The sequence below is a fragment of the Neofelis nebulosa genome, chromosome 15, assembly GCF_028018385.1.
Source record: "Neofelis nebulosa isolate mNeoNeb1 chromosome 15, mNeoNeb1.pri, whole genome shotgun sequence".
Classification (NCBI taxonomy): domain Eukaryota; kingdom Metazoa; phylum Chordata; class Mammalia; order Carnivora; family Felidae; genus Neofelis; species Neofelis nebulosa.
This window is the reverse complement of record NC_080796.1, coordinates 63627443-63649168: the sequence shown is the minus strand read 5'-3', so window position 1 is coordinate 63649168 and position 21726 is coordinate 63627443. Positions and strand designations below refer to the sequence as shown.

Genomic DNA, 21726 nt, shown 5'->3' with positions numbered 1-21726 from the left:
CTAAGTGTTTTTTGCGAGACTTCTTCATAAAAAATGATGCATTTACTCTTCGTACCAGGTATTGGAACTATGATGGTATTTTAATTTATTTTTTATTTTATTTTTTTTAATTTGTATATTTATTTATTTTTAAGAGGCCACGTTCGTTTCTATTGACAACTCATTCTCTACATACATACAGTTATGATGGTATTTTTAAACTAGGGGAGTGTGCTTATAATATAAAAGTAAACTATTAAAATAATTTCAGTTCAACTAGGTTAGTAATATATTAGATAAACTGTAATATAATTAATCTTACAGCTATTGAGAAGAATCTACAAATGTGGGAAGAAATGAAAAAAGGGAGCCAGTTTGGTCAGTCCTGTTGTCTGAGAGCAAAAATCGACATGAGTAGTAACAATGGATGTATGAGAGACCCAACGCTTTATCGCTGTAAAATTCAGCCACATCCAAGAACTGGAAATAAATACAAGTAGGTGTATCTCTTTCATTATGCTAGGCAGCCTACTGTGATTTCACTTTGATTGCCTCTACACACAAGAGTAGATGCAGAATAGTCAAGAGACCTGGATCTTTGTTCACTCATGGATTAATAACTGCTTTTGGCAAAGCATGTAACCTAATCTCTTGGGCTGTTTACTCACCTATTGATTAAGGTTATACTAGGTTGTTTCTAAGGTACTTCCTTAAGGTCCTTCAGTCTGCCTAAAGTTGCTTTTTACGTATTGATTAGGTGTATTGTGGTGTGTATCTTTAGAAGATCTTTTTCTTCCTCTTATAAACTTGGATTCTGCTGGGCATAAGTTGATTCACACACACAAAAAAGTGATAGACTTGAAACTTTACAGAAATGTGAGCATTATAAGAAAATATGTGGGTTCTTTTTTTCTAGTTTCGATTAGTTTTCTAAGTGGGTTTTCAGTTAAAAGATTCTTTTTCTTTAAATGGGTTCCCCTTCTCCATTAATTTACCATATAAAGCAACCATAGAATGTATTTTTTTATACTTTGAAGAAACCCACTATAGATAAATGCTGAATCATAACTTCTGAAGAGATTAGTGAATGTAAATGATAACCTGTTTAGCTAACGTGACTTTAAACTTGTGGGTATAGATCTGTGTGTCCGTATGTAGGCAAACACATTATGGGTGTGGTTACACATGTATACACAAATCTTTCGTTGTTGTTTTTTTTTAATAAGTCTCATTTTTAACAGGGTGCTTACTCATTTTACTAGGCAAACACTTTGAATACATTGGAAAAGTTAATCTGGATGTGCATTTTCAGTATGAAATAATTGCTAAGCATAATGAAGTAGAAGTTTAATGAAGTTGTAGCCTAAAAATTAGAAGGCATAATACGGCATATTTTTAAAATTCAAATTAAAAGTACTTGTGCATTATGTACATTATATTAATCAGGAATTGTTTTTAAGACTATTCCATCTTAAATAGAATTTTAATTAACCTAGTTTTCTTCCCTTTTACTTGTCAGAGAAGGAAATGCTTTGTTCTTGAATTCATTTAATTACAGGAGATTAAGCATAGGAATTTACTTGAGTGTGGGATTAATTAAGATATTGGAAAGCTAAAATTTCCCTTGAATTATTAAGTACAGTTGACTCTTGAGCAATGCAGGGGGTTGTGCAGTCAAAAATCTGTATATAACTTTGGATTCCCCAAAAACTTGACTATTAATAGCCTCCTATTGACCAGAAGCCTTACCGATAACACAATTAACACATATTTTGTTTGTTATATGTAATATATATTGTGCTCTTAAATAAGCCAGAGAAAAGAAAATGTTAAGAAAATCGTAAGGAAGAGAGAATACATTTATAGTGTCGTGTTGTATTTATAAAAATTCATGTGTAAGTGGACCCATATAGTTCCAATTTGTGTTGTTCAAGGTCAACTGTATGTATATTGCTTTTGTTTTCTACCATGGTATACATTGGCCATTACAGAAATGTGATTGTGGAATTTGCTGTGAATTGGTTTGAATATTGAGTGGGTTAACTGATTTATTTTCCTCAAAGACTGATGTTTTGATATGCTTTGATAATATTATGGGTTGTAAAACCTATTATTTTTAAGAAATTCCTAACTTGTAAGGAATTATTTCAAATTACTGTTGCTGCTTATAATGCATGATCTAATATGGAAAGGGTAAAATGCTTTATTTTGCTTTTGAAAATATTCTTTTTTTCCAGTGTGTATCCGACATACGATTTTGCCTGCCCCATAGTAGACAGTATTGAAGGTGTTACACATGCCCTGAGAACAACAGAATACCATGACAGAGATGAACAGTTTTATTGGATTATTGAAGCCTTAGGCATAAGAAAGCCGTATATTTGGGAATATAGTCGATTAAATCTCAACAACACAGTGCTATCCAAGAGAAAACTCACATGGTTTGTCAATGAAGGATTGGTAGACGGATGGTATGTTTACTGTTACTTAGAATTGAGAGGAAGTAAGAACGTGGTCTATCAGTGATTTTAAAACTTTTGAGTGGTGGGGAGGATGAATGGGAAGAGGTGGAATGGGTGGGTCTCTAGGGTTTTTGGTCCTTGTCTTTATTTCATCCAGTGCATTGGGTCCCCTTCCCCTCCCCTTTATTTTAATGCTACAAACACGGAGTGCCCATTGTGGACCCTGGTGCATGGGAATGAAACACACAAGGGCACAGCCTCTGCAAATCTCAGCATTGTTTAGAAAAATAGTTGTGACTCTGGTCCTTTGTAGATCTAGTTACCACTCTCCACACTGCTGAGGCTCTGAGGCTTTTCTTTTCAGCTGGGTCCCATGAAGACCAGGATGCCCTGAGTTGAAGCAAAGACATAAATGGTCTCTGCCTTGGTGGTGAAGATCCACCTTGTGGAGCAGTTGGTTGCCCAGAGGATTCAGCACCTAGGAAAAGTTTGCAAATCTCGGTAGCATATTAATAACCTATATGGGATTTCTATGAGGAAGAAGAGTATGAAAATTAAAGTCACCTTGTAGCCATGTATCTGTGTAAACAAAACCTGTTCAGATGGGTTACCATGCTGATAAGTCAAGAATATTTTTTATCTAAATAAGAATGTATACAGTAGTTTCTGTTGGCATCACATAATAGTGACAGTATGTATTAAGTATTATATGTTGAATAAGATGTATTTTATACTGGTTTATTGTGAAGCTATATTTGACAAAAGGCAAATGTTGGGCTCCAGGCAAAGGGTTTTATTGCAAACTTACTAAAGTGTGCAAATTTCTGCAGAATATTAATAAGCAGTGCGTATATTTTTTATAACCCAAATGTGTATATTTTTTTATAACCCAAAGGGCTTTGTGAAGTACATTCATACGTGGATGACATGAGACCATCTCTTCTCTGATTTTCATGGTCATGTATAGAATAGAGACCATGAATATTGTAAAATAAAAAGCAAATAAGAATGTCTTAATGCATGGATTTTCTGTATTTGAAGATGTCACCTTTGTGTCTTTTTGAAATGTACTTTACTCTTTCTAGTACATTTATTTTACTGAGCAGTATTTGACCAGAGAGCGGTTTTGCTCTTCCATGAACGAGGGCTCATGGGAACCCAGTTCTTATAAGCAACTGTTAGTCACAAGTCTTTTCACAAGCTGTTTATAGTTTATTATTCATTAAAGCATTTTGTACTCTTTGTGATTATACATTAAAGAGTTCTCCTTGGTAACTGAACATTTCCTTCTTTCCCAGGGATGACCCCCGATTTCCCACAGTTCGTGGTGTGCTCAGAAGAGGGATGACTGTCGAAGGGCTGAAACAGTTTATTGCTGCTCAGGTAACCTACGCTTTGTTTTCCGGCTTCTCGGTGTTTTTACGTGTCTCATTAATACCCCTTTAGTCTGTTATTTCTGTCCATTCTGTTCCTTATTTGTTCCTTCTAATGTAAGGGTAGGATTTTTTTTTTTTTTTTTAAGGAGTATGTTTCTAATAGTGGAAAATTGAGAATGTCCTAAACCCTTAAGTTGGAGTGGGACAGAGGCAGCCATGGTATGCTTACCTGTTGAAATATGTGCTCTTGACTGTGGCTGTTCAGGGCAACTGGATTGGTTTGTGCACACTCAGTTTTATATCCCAGTGGAACTCAACAGTATTTATTGGGTGTATTCTTTTCTAACATGCGTAGCTTTCATTAAATATTCTAATGGACACTTCTTGACCTTTAAATCGTTTTATTTATTGTTTTTCTAGGGCTCTTCACGTTCAGTTGTGAACATGGAATGGGACAAAATTTGGGCATTTAATAAAAAGGTACATGTTTTCACTCTTGGTCCTCCTTTCTCATGCCTAACTCCTGAATAATGTAATATGTGTGGAATTCATTAATGTGTTCATTGTAGAGAAAATTTTGTGAAGGATGTTGTCATTTTGCAGACCTTCAGGAAAATGGAATGTTTTCCTTTCTTAAACATAAAAAGAGCATTAAGCCTATTAGCTATACCAAGCAAGTAACCATGATTAAAACAAACAAACTTGGAGTTAGTGGGGAACGGTAACAGTTTTTTCGTTCAATCTTTTATGAACACTGCATTTCATTTTTCTGCTTTCAAGCTGCGAGCTCTCTGTAAGAAGGTATTACCTAATGCTTTTATCTGCCTTACTTAGCACATAGCTTTTAGCATACATGTTATAACCTGAGATGTTATACAGCCTTGAAGCACAATCACATTTATATAAAAGACTTGCTTATACAAATCCATTGAAAATGCATTATTCCTAGTTTCAAAAACACATGTCCTCTAGTTTTCTTAGTGGCAAAGGGAAGATTGGGCTAACTCCATTCTCCTGTTCCCTTGTGTACTGAGAGGACAGAGTTTTAAAGTTGTATGTTTCATTGAGTTGTATTGAAGGTTCACTGTGTCTTAACTGAATGTAGCTTTTATTTTTTTAACTATTTCTTAAATGAAAGTCAAGGAATACTGCATATGGACATTATTAATTTCTAATTGGAAGCAGATGCTTAGACACTATAATAAGGCAAATCATTAAAATGCCATGTTTTGAACTATAGTCTCTGTGATTGTGTTCTGTAATTTTTTTTTTCTTATTGCTGCTTGATTGTGCTGATGCCTTGCCTCAAGAAATACTTGCTTGTCTCGCATGTGTCTTGAATTTGTTTTATTTAGTCTTGTGTGTTTTTTGATACATAACGGAACTAATTGGTTCTTTCTGTTGCTGCAGTTACTAATAATAAGTACAAGTAGAATTTATAGGTAAAGTTAATTTGGAGTACTTTTCATTAATAAACCAAATTTTACAGGTTTTCAGTTCTAATAAAATCATACATGTGCACTTAGTTCAATTGTATGAACTGTATATTTCATTATGGTTAGAGAGTTCTGTAGGGTCTGTTAAAGTGAACAGCAGATTTTCCTGTCTTCTGTTCTTACATTTTCTCCCTCTAGAGAAATCACTTTCAGCACTTTTGGGTAATTCTTTTGGTATTTTTCTTGCCTGTATCTCTAAATAAGATGTGTGTTCTTACTTCTTGATTTTTTTTTTTTTTTTTTTTTAATTTCAGGCATCCTTATTTGACTTCCTACAGTGGAAAGCAGGGATGTGGGTCTCTTACTTTTTCTTATATCTTGTTGGCTTTCTTGTAGCTGATTGTTTTGTTTTCCTCCTCATTTGTTTAGTTTTCTAATTCTGTCTGCAGCTTTCTGCAAGTTATCTAAATTTCCTAACAAGATGTTCTTATGCCTCAGTATACTTTCAGTTTCATTGTGGAGACATCTCTTCCAGAGCCTTCTGCGTTACTCCCTTCTGATCTAGATTAGGGCCCATTAGCTTCTGAAGCACAGCAAGCAGTCTTCTGAGGTCAGTCATCATCGTCCCGGAATCCCCTTGTGTTTGTTCTGTGATGGATCCTCTGGTTCTTGGATCTCCCTTCTCTTTTTATTACTCTCTTGCTTTGCTGTACTCTGTCCTTTGGTAGCTCCCTGAGAAGGGGGCAAGGGATGAAGATTTTTGAGACCTTGTATATGGCCTTTTTTTTTTAATTATTATTTTTCTAATGTTTGTTTATTTTTGAGAGAGAGAGAGAGAGAGAGTGCAAGTGAGGGAGGGGCAGAGAGAGAGGGAGAAAGAGTATCTGAAGCAGGCTCTGTGTTCTTAGCCCCGGTGCAGGGCTTGAACCCATGAACTGTGAGATCATCAACGGAGCTGAAGTTGGATGCTTAACCCGCTGAACCATCCAGGCGCCTGACTTTTTTTTTTTTAATTTTTCTTTTTTTTATAACGTTTATTTATTTTTGAGACAGAGACAGAGCATGAACAGGGGAGGACCAGACAGAGAGGGAGGCACAGAATCTGAAACAGGCTCCAGGCTCTGAGCTGTCAGCACAGAGCCTGACGCGGGGCTCGAACTCACGGACCGTGAGACCATGACCTGAGCCGAAGTCAGACGCTTAACCGACCAAGCCACCCAGGCGCCCCCTGACTTTTTTTTCACTTAAAAAATTTCATGATTATGTGCTGTGCTGGGGGTCTGTTTTCATCCCTATCCATCAGAAGAACATGTGGCTCCTAGTTTGGAAACTCATTCCTTCAGTTCTGGGAAATTTTCTTGAATGCTTTATTTTTTCTCTACTATGTTTTCTTCTCTCTGGAACTCTTCTTGAGCAAATGTTGGGCCTCATGGACTGGTCCTCTAATTTTATTTTCTCTCTTTTGCCTTTGCTTTCCACTAGATCTACTTGACTCTGTCTTCCTACCCTTCTGTTGAGGTTTTCATTTATGTATCTTATTTCTAAGATTTCTTTTTTATTCTCTGCTTCTTGTTCTGTTCCTGCTTAGAATGCTAACATCACTAGGAGTATTTTTCTCATGACATCTCTTTCCTGCAGATTGTTTCTTTAGGCTTATTCTTTCCTGTGAAAGGCATATCAGAGGCATCTCTGATGTCTGGTTAGTCTTGGTCATCTGCACGTGTAACATGGAGGACTAAGGGAGCAGTTAGAAGCCCTGAAGGGAAGAGTTGGGCCTTCAGCTGAGACTCACTGTAGGATGACCTGGCTGAGTCAGTTAGTTGGACAGCTTCTGTGTCAGTAACTTTATATCTCACTTCTTGGATTAGGCAGTTTTTCCAGAGGGTTTCTTTCAGTTATGTTCCTGAAGTGTGAAGGCTTGGCTGCTCTCGGCTTTGGAGCTGAACTGAGCAGACTGGTGCGGCCTGTGTGGTGTCATACGTTCACTTAATCCCCTCGTGCAGAACCCTCCCCTTCAGCTCTTTCTGGTATCTGGTATCAAGAAGGATCTGGACACGCTCCTTCTAGAGTAATCTTCCGTTCTTCAGTGGGGCTGGGGGAGAGGCAGTTGCAGAGAGGGGATGTTTCCACATGGTCTCCAGATTCCAGCATTTTGTTGTTGTTATCTCCTCTCCAATTACACTAATTTTTCTGGGTTTGTACCTTTAAACAAACAAAAAAAATCCTTTATGTCTTTTTAGTGGGGATGTGGGAGGAAGTGAAGGTAGGTGAGTATTTTTCAGTCTACTTTGTTTATCCATACATCTGTGGGATCCCTAATCATCAAGCACCATGTTAAACACATAGCACAGCTGAAATTTTTTATTGGTAGTAAAAATGAAGTTGTTCTGATATGTACCTTTTTGTTTCTACTGCTGGCCTTCCTGACATCTTCCCACGTGTCCTTCACTTTGCCATTCTCTCTGACCCTTGTGGTACAGATCTCTTATTTAGGGCTCATGTCACATTCAGTCTGATCACTGCTTTGTTTTTTTGTGGCTTGTTCTTTTTTTCCAAGTTCTGCAAATAAAATGTAAGTGAAGCATCAGTGAACTAAATTTAATGCTCTGGCATTGTGAAGCAGTTATTAAGGACAGAGAAAATGTCATTCTTTGGACACTCTCCCACTCTTGGTAACTTAGCATTTCTGTTAAAGCATCTCCTGCTAAAAGACAAGTGGATTAACTCTGGATTAGCTGGAACTCTTTAAATACATTCTCCTTTGGGGAAAGAGCTTTATTTACAGAGTGTGGTATATATAGTAAAGAGAAGAGGGGAGAAATGGATGAAGGAGACAGTGACATGTGGGGTGGTAATAATCTTAGTATCCCTCTGCAACTACTATAATCTGTATTTTCTTAGCCTGACTTTTCATCTCAGAAGGAAACTAATACAGAATAACTAAATAGAATCCATTTCCATTAAATGATCTACCTTATTACTGATAGACATTTCACCAGCTCCTCTCTAACTTCCTTCTTGGTTTTACATGTTAAGATTTGAAGTCTTCAGTCAAGGCAGAAGAGTCACAAGCTTTATTAAGGTGTTCATTTCAGAATAGTATTTACTTCCATCAAATTTTATTTAGTGCTTTAATTTTATAGTCTGTGTTAGTATTTCAGTGGTATGATAATATAATAGTTTTTTTCCCCAAATCTCATCTTTACCCTCATGTGCGCTCCTAGCTAGAAAATTTATGTAGAGACTTCCCTCTTCAACCCCAAACAAGCAAAGTCTTCCTTGAAATGAACAACTTTCAAGTAAACCCCAGTCAGTGAAAGGGTGTCCTGGTTGAAGTGTGTCGAGGGTTCTGGAGTCCTCTTCTGCCCAGTACGAGGCCTGTCCTTCCCCCACTCGGTGGTGTCTGCTAGAGCAACTCCTTGAAATTCCTGGGACCCTTTAGAGTAATTTGATCCAGAAAGTTTTAGAATTACAAACCTTTAGATAAATAAAACTATAATTTTAGAGCTGTAAAAGACTTAAATCTTTTAATCCAAGATTTCCCAAACTTGTCTGATCCTGACCATCTATGGAATGCTTATTAAAAATAGATTTCTAGAGGTGCCTGGGTGGCTCAGTCGGTCGAGTGTCTGACTCTTGACTTCGGCTCAGGTCATGGTCTCACGGCTCGTGAGTTCGAGTCCTGTGTCAGGCTCTGTGCTGATGGTTCAGAGCCTGCTTGGGATTCTCTGTGTCCCTCCCCTGCTCACGCTGTCTCTCAAAATAAATAAACTTAAAAAATATATACATTCCTAGACTTTACTTCAGACCATTACCTTGATAATCTTTTAGTGTCGAGTGGCCCGAGTACAGTGCCGGCCAGTGCCCTGAGTGAGCGTCTCAGGTAGTCAGCTGTGGGAGGCCGTCTTCTCCTCCTTTCATCAGTTGAGGAAGCTGACTTGTCAGGTTGGCTTGTCTGGTTGTAACTTTAAAGAAATTTCATCTGTCTTCCTGGCTTAAATACTGAACTGAGTAGTCACTAATTAAATCTTGGATCATTCTAGCCCAGTTGTAGCTGAATGAAGAAATCCCAAACGAGTAAGAATGACCTGTAAGCTAACTCAGGGGAGCAAAGAATGAAATAATAAACAGAGAGGCTGGTGTTGATCTACTATCGACGTGGAATATAAGCCATTAGGAGTAGCAGACATGGGGAAGTTCAGTAGCTTTTCTAGTTTCTTTGAGGGACTCTCTAAGGATGTTTCGAGTCACTCGTAATTTTCAGAAGCCGAAAGATAGTCTCAAAGCAAACAAACAAAAACCAACCCAACAGTGGCAACGACAAAGTTAATACAAAACAAACCAAACAGCCAAGTTTAATTAGCCATACCACTATTTCCTGCATCCTTCTACTTAGCTGTGTGACTCTACACATGCCTCTATCTACATTTTCTTCCATACGCTTTATTTAGTGTCTAAACACTGCTGTTATATGTGGTCATCATGGATCATTTTACATTTTGAACAGTGAAGTGAAGAAAAGACATCAGACCTAGAAGGGCAGCCTACTCATGTTTTGGAGGTGGAGTTAGTTTAGAGCCTCGGGAGCACGACCATTTGTTCAGTTAGCCCGCAAATGCTTGTTCATTACCTGTGTGTGCCAGGCCCTTGCTGAGTACTGGGAACACAGCGTTCCCTGTATATATGGCTTGCAGACCAGTAGAAATGTCTTGTTTATACTAAGATTTATAGAATTGCCTTATTATAGTGACCTAATGCTATTTTGCTTTTGATGGTGTTGTGTTGCCAAATGCTAAAAATGGTACTAAAACACATATATCTATATTCTTTCAAAGTGGACTTTCCAACAATACAAAATTACGTAACACATTTACCTGTAGGATTGATACATAACCCCACAGGATAATTTTTCCTCACCTTCTTATACCAGAGTAAAACATGACTTTCAAAAGAAGTATTTTGCTTTAACTAATTGGTTTCTTTTTACCTGTTAGTAGTTAATTCTTGGAAAGGAACTCTAAATTTCATGATTGTTTTTTTTCTTTCTTTCGACTTGACAGTTAAATATTAGAAGACTTTAGCAGGTAAACCAAAAAATTAGTAAATGCAGTAACAAAGAAAGCCAGTTAGTATTCCTGTGCTATTATTTATTTATGAAGTTTTTAAAATGTCTGAATGTTTTAAAACGAGGGTGCATCTGTTGCAGGTTATTGACCCGGTGGCTCCGCGATATGTTGCATTACTGAAGAAAGAAGTGATTCCGGTGAATGTCCCTGAGGCTCAGGAGGAGATGAAGGAAGTAGCCAAACACCCAAAGGTCACCTTCACTTCCACCAATGTTATTCTCAGAAGGAGCAGGATTAAAGAGGGGACAGTGTGGTTCAGTGGTAATAGTGTGGTTTGGGGATCATTTTCTATTCAACCTTATTTGTTAGGGGTTGATACTAATTGAAGTAAATATTTTTGTGGGTTTCCTGCTGAAGAAAATTATTCTAGTAATAATCCACAACACCTCTCAGAGAACTACTACCCTCTGTGCCTCTTTTTCTTATTCTGTAGAGATAGTGTGGAAGTATATAAATAAGATTTATCTTTCTGGAGTCATTTTGAAAGATGAGGTATTACAATTCATGCTCTTATCTTTATAGGGAAGATGAGGTGCATTCGCTGTTAATGAGGTTATTCATCATTACCTTTCTTTGTCCTGAAGCCAAACATTAGACCTAGTAATATTAATCACATTTTTTTTAAAGTAGTCTCTACACCCAGTGACTCCACACCCAACGAGGGGCTTCAGCCATGACCCTGAGATGAAGAGTCACATGCTTTACCAACTGAGTCAGCCAAGCGCCCTTTGAATCACGATTTTAGTCCAGGATCTATCACAGTATCATTTACTCTGTTGTAGAAAGTATCAGCAAAGTGAGAATATAAATCTTAAATGTAGATAGTGGCGAATTCCTCTTAAGTTAAAGCATGGTTGTTGTCTTAGATAGTTATGACTGCTTGGTTGACAGTCATGAAGCAAAAATAGGTCCATGTATTCCAGCTTTGGGGGTTGTCTATAAATACCTTCATTGTGTGATGGAGATTCATAGACCGATTCACTACCCTCATAGCCTTACTCATAATTACGTTACGTTCACAGACTAACTCACGTATAACAATATGCATCACGAAGAGCTATGGATTTTCTAAGATGCAGCCTTAATATGATTGCCTTTCTATATGACATTGGCTATTTTTAACTTTAAAGATTTGAGTTATTTTAAGGAGATTCCTGATAAGATGTGGAAAGTGTGTGTGTCTGTTATTGATTTGGCTTTGCCTTTATCTTACATCTGATTGGTTCAGCCTGGTGAGTGGTAGTATCTGATCTATCACCTACTGTTAGTTTAATTGTGAAGCTAACTGAATGTTTTGAAATTTGAATGGTGAGGATAAAACTTTTTAAGGGTGCTGCTGCTTTTAAAATGATGGTTAAATGTATTCAGATAGCTTAGTTAATAGACTAAGTGATAAAGGAAAGTAGTAAGTTAGGAACTAATTGATTTGGAAATACACTTTAGATGATGACTGGATTACTCAATTTGATATGTGGAATTTTCATTATTATTACCCTCACAATGTGTTACAGATTTAGCCTGTTAGCATTCTGTTCTGAGCCCAGCAGAATATAGCTTGATACAATATACTAATTTTTCTCAGATGTATTGGTACTTTCATTGAACAGTTACTAAATACATGGTATGTAAGATTTATTTCAAAGGATCTTCTTATACTTTTTTCTCTTGAAGTGAAACAACTGAAAGTTAACACAGCATTCTTTTTATTCCTTAGGTCTTTTTTCTTCTTTATATAACACATTTTCTGACAAGGCAGAAAATTTATCTGTATGCAAATATAATACTTGTTAAAATTTGTATTTTAAAATATGAAAGGTCCACAATTTCCTGCTGTGGGGACATCTGTTGTCCTGTAATATTCTGTAGTCACTGATCAGGACTGACTTTATTTTCTCCTTTGCTGAAAAACCTTTAGTGAGATTCTGAGGATAGCAAAGCAGATTCTGTTTGGAGGGACACCAAGGACAAATAATATGGGCTTAGCTCTGAAAAACAAAGAATTTTAGGCTGGAAGTAAGTTTAGAGGGACAGGTCACTTCCTCTGACTCCCGTTAGCATTATTGGTCAGATGGCTTACTCATTGTCATAGAGCTGGGATTCAGACCAACACAGGTAATACATTTGGTTAAAGAATAAAATGAATGAATATATAAATCTGCATGCTGGGTTCAATAAGTTGTTTCAATCAACACTCTTTTTTTTTTTTTAAATCAGAATCCTGATGTTGGCTTAAAGCCAGTGTGGTATAGTCCTAAAGTTTTCATTGAAGGTGCTGATGCAGAGACATTATCAGAGGGTGAGATGGTTACCTTCATAAATTGGGGCAACATCAACATTATTAAAATAAACAAGTAAGAACTTTTCATCTATTTTCTAATAAGTGTGAAAGGAAATTCTTAAGTTTATTCATTATTAAAAATTACCTAATTTAGACTCATTCATTTTCCCAACTGGTTAACTTGCTCAGGTGTAGAAACTCTCAATTCTGGACACATAACAGATTTCTTTTCCATATGTGTTCCAATTTATTAATTGGATATTGGGATATGTTTTGCTTGTGATGTTGAAAATTACTACATCTGAATATAAAAAAAGTTCTAATGCTTATGGGATCCCTTTTTGTCATTAATTCTCATTATACAGTTTGCGGGAGGGACCCTTTGGACAGAATTTGTATATGTAACATAATCTTTATCCTAAAATCTGCTTTAAAATTATTTTGTGATGAGTATGCTACTGTCCAGTTATTACAGTGTGCTACACTTGTCAGTTCTTAAGGTTATGTAAATGGAACATAGCATGCTAGTAAAATTAGTTTATGTGAACTCAGAAATCTTAATTGTCCAGTCATTGCATATGATTTCAGGTAATTGTTACATGCTTTAAAATTCTTTACATTTTTTAATACTTCGTGCTGGTGACTTTAAAATCTGTAAATATATTCTTGTTTTTCATCAAATATTAGACATTCAAATACATGTTTGACACTCTTCCAAAGAAAATTTCTAGCCATTTATTACAGATCACAGAACAAAATAATGCATTCATAGTAATTATGGTTTGTTTTCTCTAAACACTTTTCAATCTTATATCTAGAAATGCAGATGGAAAAATTGTGTCTCTTGATGCAAAATTGAATTTGGAGAACAAAGACTACAAGAAAACCACTAAGATCACTTGGCTTGCAGAGACCGCGCAAGCTCTTCCCATCCCGGCAGTCTGTGTCACTTATGAGCACTTGATCACAAAGCCCGTGCTAGGAAAAGATGAAGACTTTAAGCAGTATGTCAACAAGAACAGTAAGGTAGACCCCTGAAAGAAATCGTATTTCTTTTTTCCCTGTCATATAAGCTTTTTTTTTTTTAAGAATTTTTAAAAATTACTTTTAAGTACTTGGTTTTCAAACAAAATGGAGAAAAGATCTGTAAAATTTTATTAAAATGAAAAGATGTAAAAGGGTGATGTTTCCATTTTACGGAAGATAGAAGCTGAAGCACACTGAAGGTCAGTAAGTTGCCTGAGGACAGGCAGAGCCCTTGTGCCTAAGTGCTGAGGGCTGCCGTGAGTTTCAGCCAGGTCTGAGTGTGCTTTTTGCACTGTGGCTCCTACCTGTGGTGGGAAACTTATTTATATATCTTCAGGGACACCAATCAAGTTAGTTGAGAGGTTTTCTGAAATTCGTCAATTTATAGATTTTGACTTTTGAAAATACAATAAATGTAATTGTTTAATTCTTCACTGTTTCACGGTGTCTGCTTAAGTAGTAAAGCTTTTAACATATTTGTTGAAAATAGCCTCTGGAAAAACAGCTTGTACTGTAGAGTTCTCTTGAGTGCTCTGATTTCTGAGAAGGTGTATTTTCATCTTCTGTCCTCTTTACAGCATGAGGAACTAATGCTGGGGGATCCCTGCCTGAAGGATTTGAAAAAAGGAGACATTATACAACTCCAAAGAAGAGGGTTCTTTATTTGTGATCAACCATATGAACCTGTTAGGTAAGTAAATGTAGTTAAGCGTTCATTTATTTTTAAGTTTTTAATTAAAAAATTTTTTATAAATTTTTTTATTTTAGAGCATGTGAGCAGGGAAAAGGGGTAGAGGCAGAGAGAAAGAGAATCTTAAGCAGGCTACCTGCTCAGCATGGAGCCCAATGGTGGGCTCAATCCCACAACCCTGGGATCATGACCTGAGCCAAAATCAAGAGTCAGATGCTCAACTGACTGAGCTACCTAGGCACGCCTGTCTTTGAGCGTTTAAATGAAAATGCTTAAAGTTCTTACAGTAAATAATATTTTAAAAATTAAGTTTCTACTTAAGTACCGTCCCTGATAATTCTCTATTTGGTCCGATTTGTTTGTTTTATATTTAGTATTTCAGGCTTTGTAGTAATAAGGGGTAAGTTTGAAACAGTAATTACTAATAACAAATTATTCATTTCTAAAATTAAACCATCTTATAATTCATCTTCATGGAGTCCAAGTATAAACAAAAAAGTTTCATCATATCTTACCTTTGGGTGAAAATTATCACTCTTACCTCTTTTTTCATAGTGTATTTTCTTTTTTTAAATTTTTAAAAAATATTTATTTTGAGAGAAAAAGCATGAACTGAGGAAGGGGCAGAGAGAGAGAGAGGCCCAAGCAGGCTCTGTGCTGTTACAGTGAAGCCCCATCCAGGCTTGAACTCACAAAACATGAGATCATGACCTGAGCTGAAATCAAGAGTCAGATGCTTAACCGACTGAGCCACCCAGGCGCCCCTGTGTTTCTCTTTATTTTATTTTTTTATTAAAAAAAAATTTTTTTTTGATGTTTATTTATTTTTGAGAGAGACACAGAGCGCAAGTGGGGGAAGGGCAGAGAGAGAGAGACACAGAATCCGAAGCAGGCTCCAGGCTCTGAGCAGTGAGCACAGAAGTATGATGCTCAACCCACTGAGCCACCCAGGTGCCCCTCCCTCTGTTGCTTTTTAAACTGTGAGCTAATGGGATTATTAGGAAAACTTTTAGTTTCTAAATTTTTGTCCGTGTTCCTTTTGGTTTTCTTTTTTGTCTCTGCTGTTTTTTCATTGTCATCTCTTGCGTGATCAGACCTTTCTCTTGAGCGCTACACTTGGGAATCTGATGCCTTTTAGACATCCTTGAATAGATATGTCAAACCCAGTATCTTCAAAATCCTGAGATCCTTAGTACCATCTCTGCTTTGCTCCTTCATCCCCTCGTTCCAGTTGGTAAACTCTAGTGCTTTAACTGCCAGTCTAGGCTATCTCTGTGTGGCCCCTGCTCTGCTGTGTTAGCCCCTCCGCCCCTGCCCGCCCCTCCCCTGGCATTTCTTCTTGATTACCAAAACAGCTTCTAAAGTAGCGTCCCTGCCTCCAGTTCTGTCCATATCTAATCCACTTTTCACACGGGACCAACTCTAAAAATTTCAAAATAACAATTTTACCACATTTCCCCCCTGCTTAAAAACTCTTCTTGATTTCAGGGTAAAATCTAAACTTCTTAGTGTGACTTGTAGGATTTTTTTATGTTGTGGCCTCTCCACCCCCCTGAGCCATATCTTTTGTAATTACCCTCTCACGTATCCGTCCTGTTCAAGATACTGGATAGCTTGGAGCTTTCCAAAGGCATCAAATGCTTTTGAACCTCCTGTCCTGCCTTTTGCTGGAATGGCCCTGCTTTTTCTTCAGCTGGGTAACCTTTCAGATGTTACTTCTCCCAGAGCTCTGGTCTGGATAGGCACCCAACCTATGTATGTCCGTAGTATCTAGCACTTTTCCTCTTTAGAGTGTTTATCACACGCTATTGAATCTGTCTTGTTTCCGCTACTGGAATTCATTCGTCAGGGACAGATACTTTTTTTTTTTTTTCCCTTAATGCCACATTGCGTTCAGTCATATAACATCATACATGTAAACAGTGTGGTACAGTGCCTGGTACCTAGTAACCCTTGTCACACATTTAGTGATGATGGTGGTAGTGGTGTGGGTGGTGACGGTACCACAATTAGAGTAATGCCCCGAACAGAGTAGGTTCTTAACTTAGTCTAAAAAATTGTCGAATTTAAACAAATGTGCCGGATCAGTTGGATGGTCACATGCAAAAGAGTGAAGTTGGACCTCACTCCATCTACAAAAATTAAGTATGAATCGAAGAACTAAATATCAGAGCTAAAACTATAAACCACTTAGGAGAAACATTAAGTGTAAGTCTTTGTACCTTAGCATTGCTTTCTTAAAGCACAAGCAACCGAAGAAAATACACATAAATTGGACTACATCAAAATTAAAAAATTTTGTGCTTCGAGGGATACCACCAAGGAAGTGAAAAAACCCACAGAATGGGAGAAAAATGTTTACACGTGTGTCTGATAAGGGGCTTGTGTACAGAATAAATGAAGAATTCTTACAACTCATAAAAACAGATTAAAAATGGGCAAAGGATTTGAATAGATATTTCTCCAAAGTGGATATTCAAATGATCAGTCAGCATACAAAAAGATGCTCAGTATCATTAGTCATTAGGTAAATGCAAATCAATACCATAATGAGGCGTCACTCCACACCCACTGGGATGACTATAGTCAAAAAGACCGACAATAACAAGTGGTGGAGGATGTGGAAAAATTGGAACCCTCATACACTGCTGATAGGATTATGAATTTTAAGATGATCTGGTCACTTTGGAAACTGTGGCAATTCCTCAAAAAGTTAAACATAGAGTTAGCATTTGAGCCAGCAATTTCCTCCTACCTGTGTACTCCAGAAAAATAATAACGTGTTCATAAGAAATTTTGACAGGAACGCTGAGTAGCCTCATTTGTAATAGCTAAGTTACAAATAACCCAGATGTTCCTCAGCTGATGAATGGATAAACAAAATGTGGTATGTTCATACAAGGGAGCATCATTCAGTCCTAAACAATAATGAGGTACCCTTCATGCAGTAGCGTGCACGAACCTTTAAACATACGCTAAGTGAAAGAAGCTGGTCACAGCCGACCACGTATTGTGTGACTCCATTTAAACAAAATACAAGAATAGACAAATCCATAGAAACAAATTAGTCGCTGCCAGATGCTAGAGGCATGGGGGACCAGGAAGTGGTAGATAAAGGGCACAGAATTTCTTTTTGGGGTGATGTAGATGTTTTAAAGTTAGAGGGTGGTGATGTTGCACAGTTTCATATAATAATTGAATTGTGTACTTTCGAAGGCTGATTTATAATAATATCTCAATAAGACTATTTAAAAACATTGCAGAGATACAGGACCCTATTGTTACTGAATTCTTTTTGTTTTTCCTACAAAATTTGAAGAAATCATTTGCTTATGAATAGTCTCCGGGACAGTGGATCTTGCTAATTACTTTTAGAATTGAGAAATTCTTATAAATGTTTTACAGAAATTCTTCTGTTTATAAGCAGATTAGGTGTGGTATGTAGATGCACTTGCTCTAAATCAAGAATGAGACCATTAGCAGCCACTAGTGCCATTTCTGGTGACAGAGTAGCTTTTGTCCAGGAGTTAGCATGTTTATATCTATAAAAAGTTCTTAAATTGGAAGCATGCACTTAGAACTGCAAATTTTTATTTGTGTATTTATTGGTTTTAAACTACTCTGAAGAGCTTCTGATTTGAATAATAAGACAATGGACTGTTTATACTTTGAAAAACATTAACGTAGACGGTACCATTGAATTAATCTAGGAATTCAGTTTTAATTGATGTCAGATAATTTTGTTCAAATAAACTTTTTTTGACCCTCTATTTTCTCTTTAGCCCCTATAGCTGCAAAGAAGCCCCATGTGTTTTGATATACATTCCAGATGGACATACTAAGGAAATGCCAACATCTGGGTCAAAGGAAAAGACCAAGGTAGAAACAACAAAAAATGAGGTAAATATTGACTTTTATGGATATGGCTCTAGTCGATGATATTTTTGCCCCAGGGTTTACACTCTTTCTTTACCTTAAGTAATCTCTGCATTCAATGTGGGGCTCGAACTCACAACCCCAGGATCCAGAACATGCTCCACCAATTGAGCCAGCCAGGTGCCCCAAATCCTTTTCTTTTCTTCTTCTTTCTTTTTTTGGAGAGAGCTCACATACCAGTTGGGAAGGGGCAGAAAGAGAATCGCGTAGGGCCCACCCCCAGCTTGGAGCCTGACATGGGGCTCTATCTCATAACCATGAGATCACGACCTGAGCTGAAATCAAGAGTTGGACACTCAACCAGCTGAGCCACCCAGGTGCCCCCCTTTGTTTTTTTTTTTTAATAACCTGTCTACTTTAGGATCGTTGTGTAGAGGTAAAGAGTACTTAGAGGACCACCTGTTCTTAGCTACTCATTTACACATGGAAAGAAAAGGAAAAATCCCTTGCCCAAGAAAACAAAAGTTGTTACTGACAGAGTTAGGACATTGAAGCGGTTTTATGGTTCCCTATCTGTACTTTTCTGTCAGACTCCAGTGCCTCTGAGAGAAGAGCTCCTGATAGACCGAGGTTCAGGAAAGAGAACATGGATAGGAGTTGCCATGTTGTGGGCGATAGGTTTCTTTCTTGAATCTTGGGCTCAGATTGGACACTGCCATGCTAATTTACTGTTCCACAATGATTTTCCTGTAGTACTTGATTTTAACACAGCAGTTGTGGAAAATTTAGTTTTGCAAAGATATGACATCATTGAAAGAAATGTAGCATACTGTAATGTTAAGACTGAACCACTTTGAGCTTGTAGTACATGCAAACTACAAACATGTAATGTTTGAGAGATGTTGGGTATATTGCTCTGTTTACCTCAAATACATAAAATATGTTGTGGCACCCTGGAGCACCTTGATACCTGGTTTGGGATCCATAGATGTTGGCAATTGGGTAAACACTGATGATTTGGTATCAGAGTAGAAGATACTTTGGAGGGTGGACTGGAAGTAGGATTAGAAGATGTTATGAGTGGTAAGGAAGCCAGAGCGTGAGAGCATGGAGGATGTAAAGGAAGACATGAATTTGGGAAGTAGAATTGTTGAGACAGTAATTTCTAATTCTGTTGGGTTGACTAGGTAAATAAAGATAAATAACCTGAGCTAGGGAAGACAGAAACACGTAAGTTTATTAGATGTGAGTTTGGAACTGTTTACAGTGATGATGTCGTGGCTTGAGCTTTTAATTTACACAAATATTGTGGGATCTCAGCCAAAAGAAAATTAAAGGAAGAAAAACAAGAGGTTTTTAAAAAAATTTTTTTAACGTTTATTTATTTTTGAGAAAGAGAGACAGAGTGCAAGCGGGGGAGGGGCAGAGAGAGGGAGACAGAGAATCCAAAGCAGGCTCCAGACTGTGAGCTGTCAGCACAGAGCCCGACGCGGGGCCCGAACTCAGGAACGTGAGATCATGACCTGAGCCAAAGTCAGGCACTTAATGGACTGAGCCACCCAGGCACCCCGAAAAATAAGAATTTTAATGGGGCAGTATCTACGTTCTGTTTTTTATAAGTATATACCAGCAGCTCTCAAACTATTTAGTCTCAAGACCCTTACAGAGTTCTTAAAACTGGACCCCTTTTGTTTTGTGTGAGTTATGTTTATTAGTATTGGCTACACTAAAAATAAAATTGACAAGTTTTTAAAGAACATATTCATTGTAAAATGACAATTATAAACTCAATTATATGTTTATATAAATAACACTTTTTATGAAAAATATGTTTTCCAAAACAGATTTGTGAATTAGAATGGTGTGGTTTTTGCACTTTTATTTTACTTACTTGTTTTTAAATGTTTGTTTATTTTTGAGAGAGAGTGCGCACATGCGGGGGAGGGGCAGAGATAGAGGGAGAGGGAGAATCTTAAGCAGGCTCCGCGCTGTCAGCACAGAGCCTGATGCAGGGCTCAATCCCATGACCGTGAGATCATGACCTGAGCTAAAAGTCAAGTGTCAGGTGCTTAACCCACTGAACCACCCAGGCGCTCCAGCACTTTTAAATCTCTCTTTAGTGTCTGACTTAACAGCCTCCAAGACATTGCATTGTACCCTCATGAAGGACTGACTCAAAACGACAGACTACGTGTTAGTATTATTATTAAATAACTGTGGGTTCGCAGCCCTCCTTCAAAAGGATCTCAGAACTCTTCTGGGTTCAGGGTGCCTGGGTGGCTCAGTCAATTAAGTCTTCAACTTTGGCTCAGGCCATGATCTCATGGTTTGTGGGTTCAAGCCCCGCGATGCTCCACACTGACAGTGTGGAGCCTGTTTGGGATTCTATCTCTCCCTCTCTCTCTGCTCCTTCCCAGCTCGTGCTCAATCTCTCAAAAGTAAACATTAAAAAAAAAAAAAAAGAGGGGCGCCTGGGTGGCGCAGTCGGTTAAGCGTCCGACTTCAGCCAGGTCACGATCTCGCGGTCCGTGAGTTCGAGCCCCGCGTCGGGCTCTGGGCTGATGGCTCGGAGCCTGGAGCCTGTTTCCGATTCTGTGTCTCCCTCTCTCTCTGCCCCTCCCCCGTTCATGCTCTGTCTCTCTCTGTCCCAAAAATAAATAAAAAATGTTGAAAAAAAAAAAATTAAAAAAAAAAAAAAAGAAAGAAAGGAAGAAATCCTCTGGGTTCTGTAGACCACACTTTGAGAACCACTAGTATTTGTAATGAAATAAACATGAACTGGGAAATGTGGCTACCCATTCCCTCATTGGTCCCAGTTTCCACCTGTACCTCTCACCTTTTACGTATCCTATAACGATGCTAGTGTTATGCTATAAGTTTATGTATTCCTTTTTTATTTTCAAAATTTTATATACATTTTAGTTAACTAGCATATAGTGTAATATTGGTTTCAGAAATTTGTGTATTCCTGAAAAACTTTATGTTTTGCAAAATGGCATACTAAAAATAACAGGGCTGCTTTATTAGGGAAAATAGAGTTGGGGCAAAACACTAAGAATAAGAACCTGTACATCTCATGTAGTTTCAGTCAAGTGGTGGCTGGTTAGCAGTCATGGAAGGCTCAGCTAGGCTGGATATCACAGTGGCTCACTCAGAAAGTATCGAATGGAACAGCTGCAAGAAACCTCTTTAGTCTGGTAGTGTCCGGGTAGTGAGACTTTGTATATGACAGCTTGAGGCTTCAGAAGTGAATGTCCAGTAGACACGGTGGGAACACCATTGCCTTTTATGATTTAACTTTGAAAATCTCACACAGTGTCATTTCTGCTGTTGTCTGTCGTACCGAGCACTCATAAGCTTGCCCACATTTTGAGGGGAGGGGACATAGACTCCACCTCTTGATGGAAGGAGTGTCAGAACGTTTGTGGATATGCTTTGGAACCTGCACAGACCCTCCTAGAAACTCGAGAACAGTT

General features: G+C 37.7%; 1 protein-coding gene across 3 annotated transcripts in view; it reads left to right on the top strand.

Moving 5' to 3' along the window:
• The window catches only part of EPRS1 (glutamyl-prolyl-tRNA synthetase 1), a 72659-nt gene that overhangs the window by 18991 nt on the left and 31942 nt on the right, over window positions 1-21726 (top strand). For 2 of the 3 annotated variants that reach the window (XM_058701757.1, XM_058701759.1), the window contains 10 exons: window positions 304-475; window positions 2217-2450; window positions 3740-3824; window positions 4238-4297; window positions 4598-4618; window positions 10460-10570; window positions 12594-12730; window positions 13476-13683; window positions 14262-14374; window positions 18157-18274. In XM_058701757.1, coding sequence (XP_058557740.1) covers window positions 304-475; window positions 2217-2450; window positions 3740-3824; window positions 4238-4297; window positions 4598-4618; window positions 10460-10570; window positions 12594-12730; window positions 13476-13683; window positions 14262-14374; window positions 18157-18274 — 1259 coding nt within the window. The remainder of the gene's footprint in view (window positions 1-303; window positions 476-2216; window positions 2451-3739; window positions 3825-4237; window positions 4298-4597; window positions 4619-10459; window positions 10571-12593; window positions 12731-13475; window positions 13684-14261; window positions 14375-18156; window positions 18275-21726) is intronic. The other variant, XM_058701758.1, reaches the window with a different exon arrangement.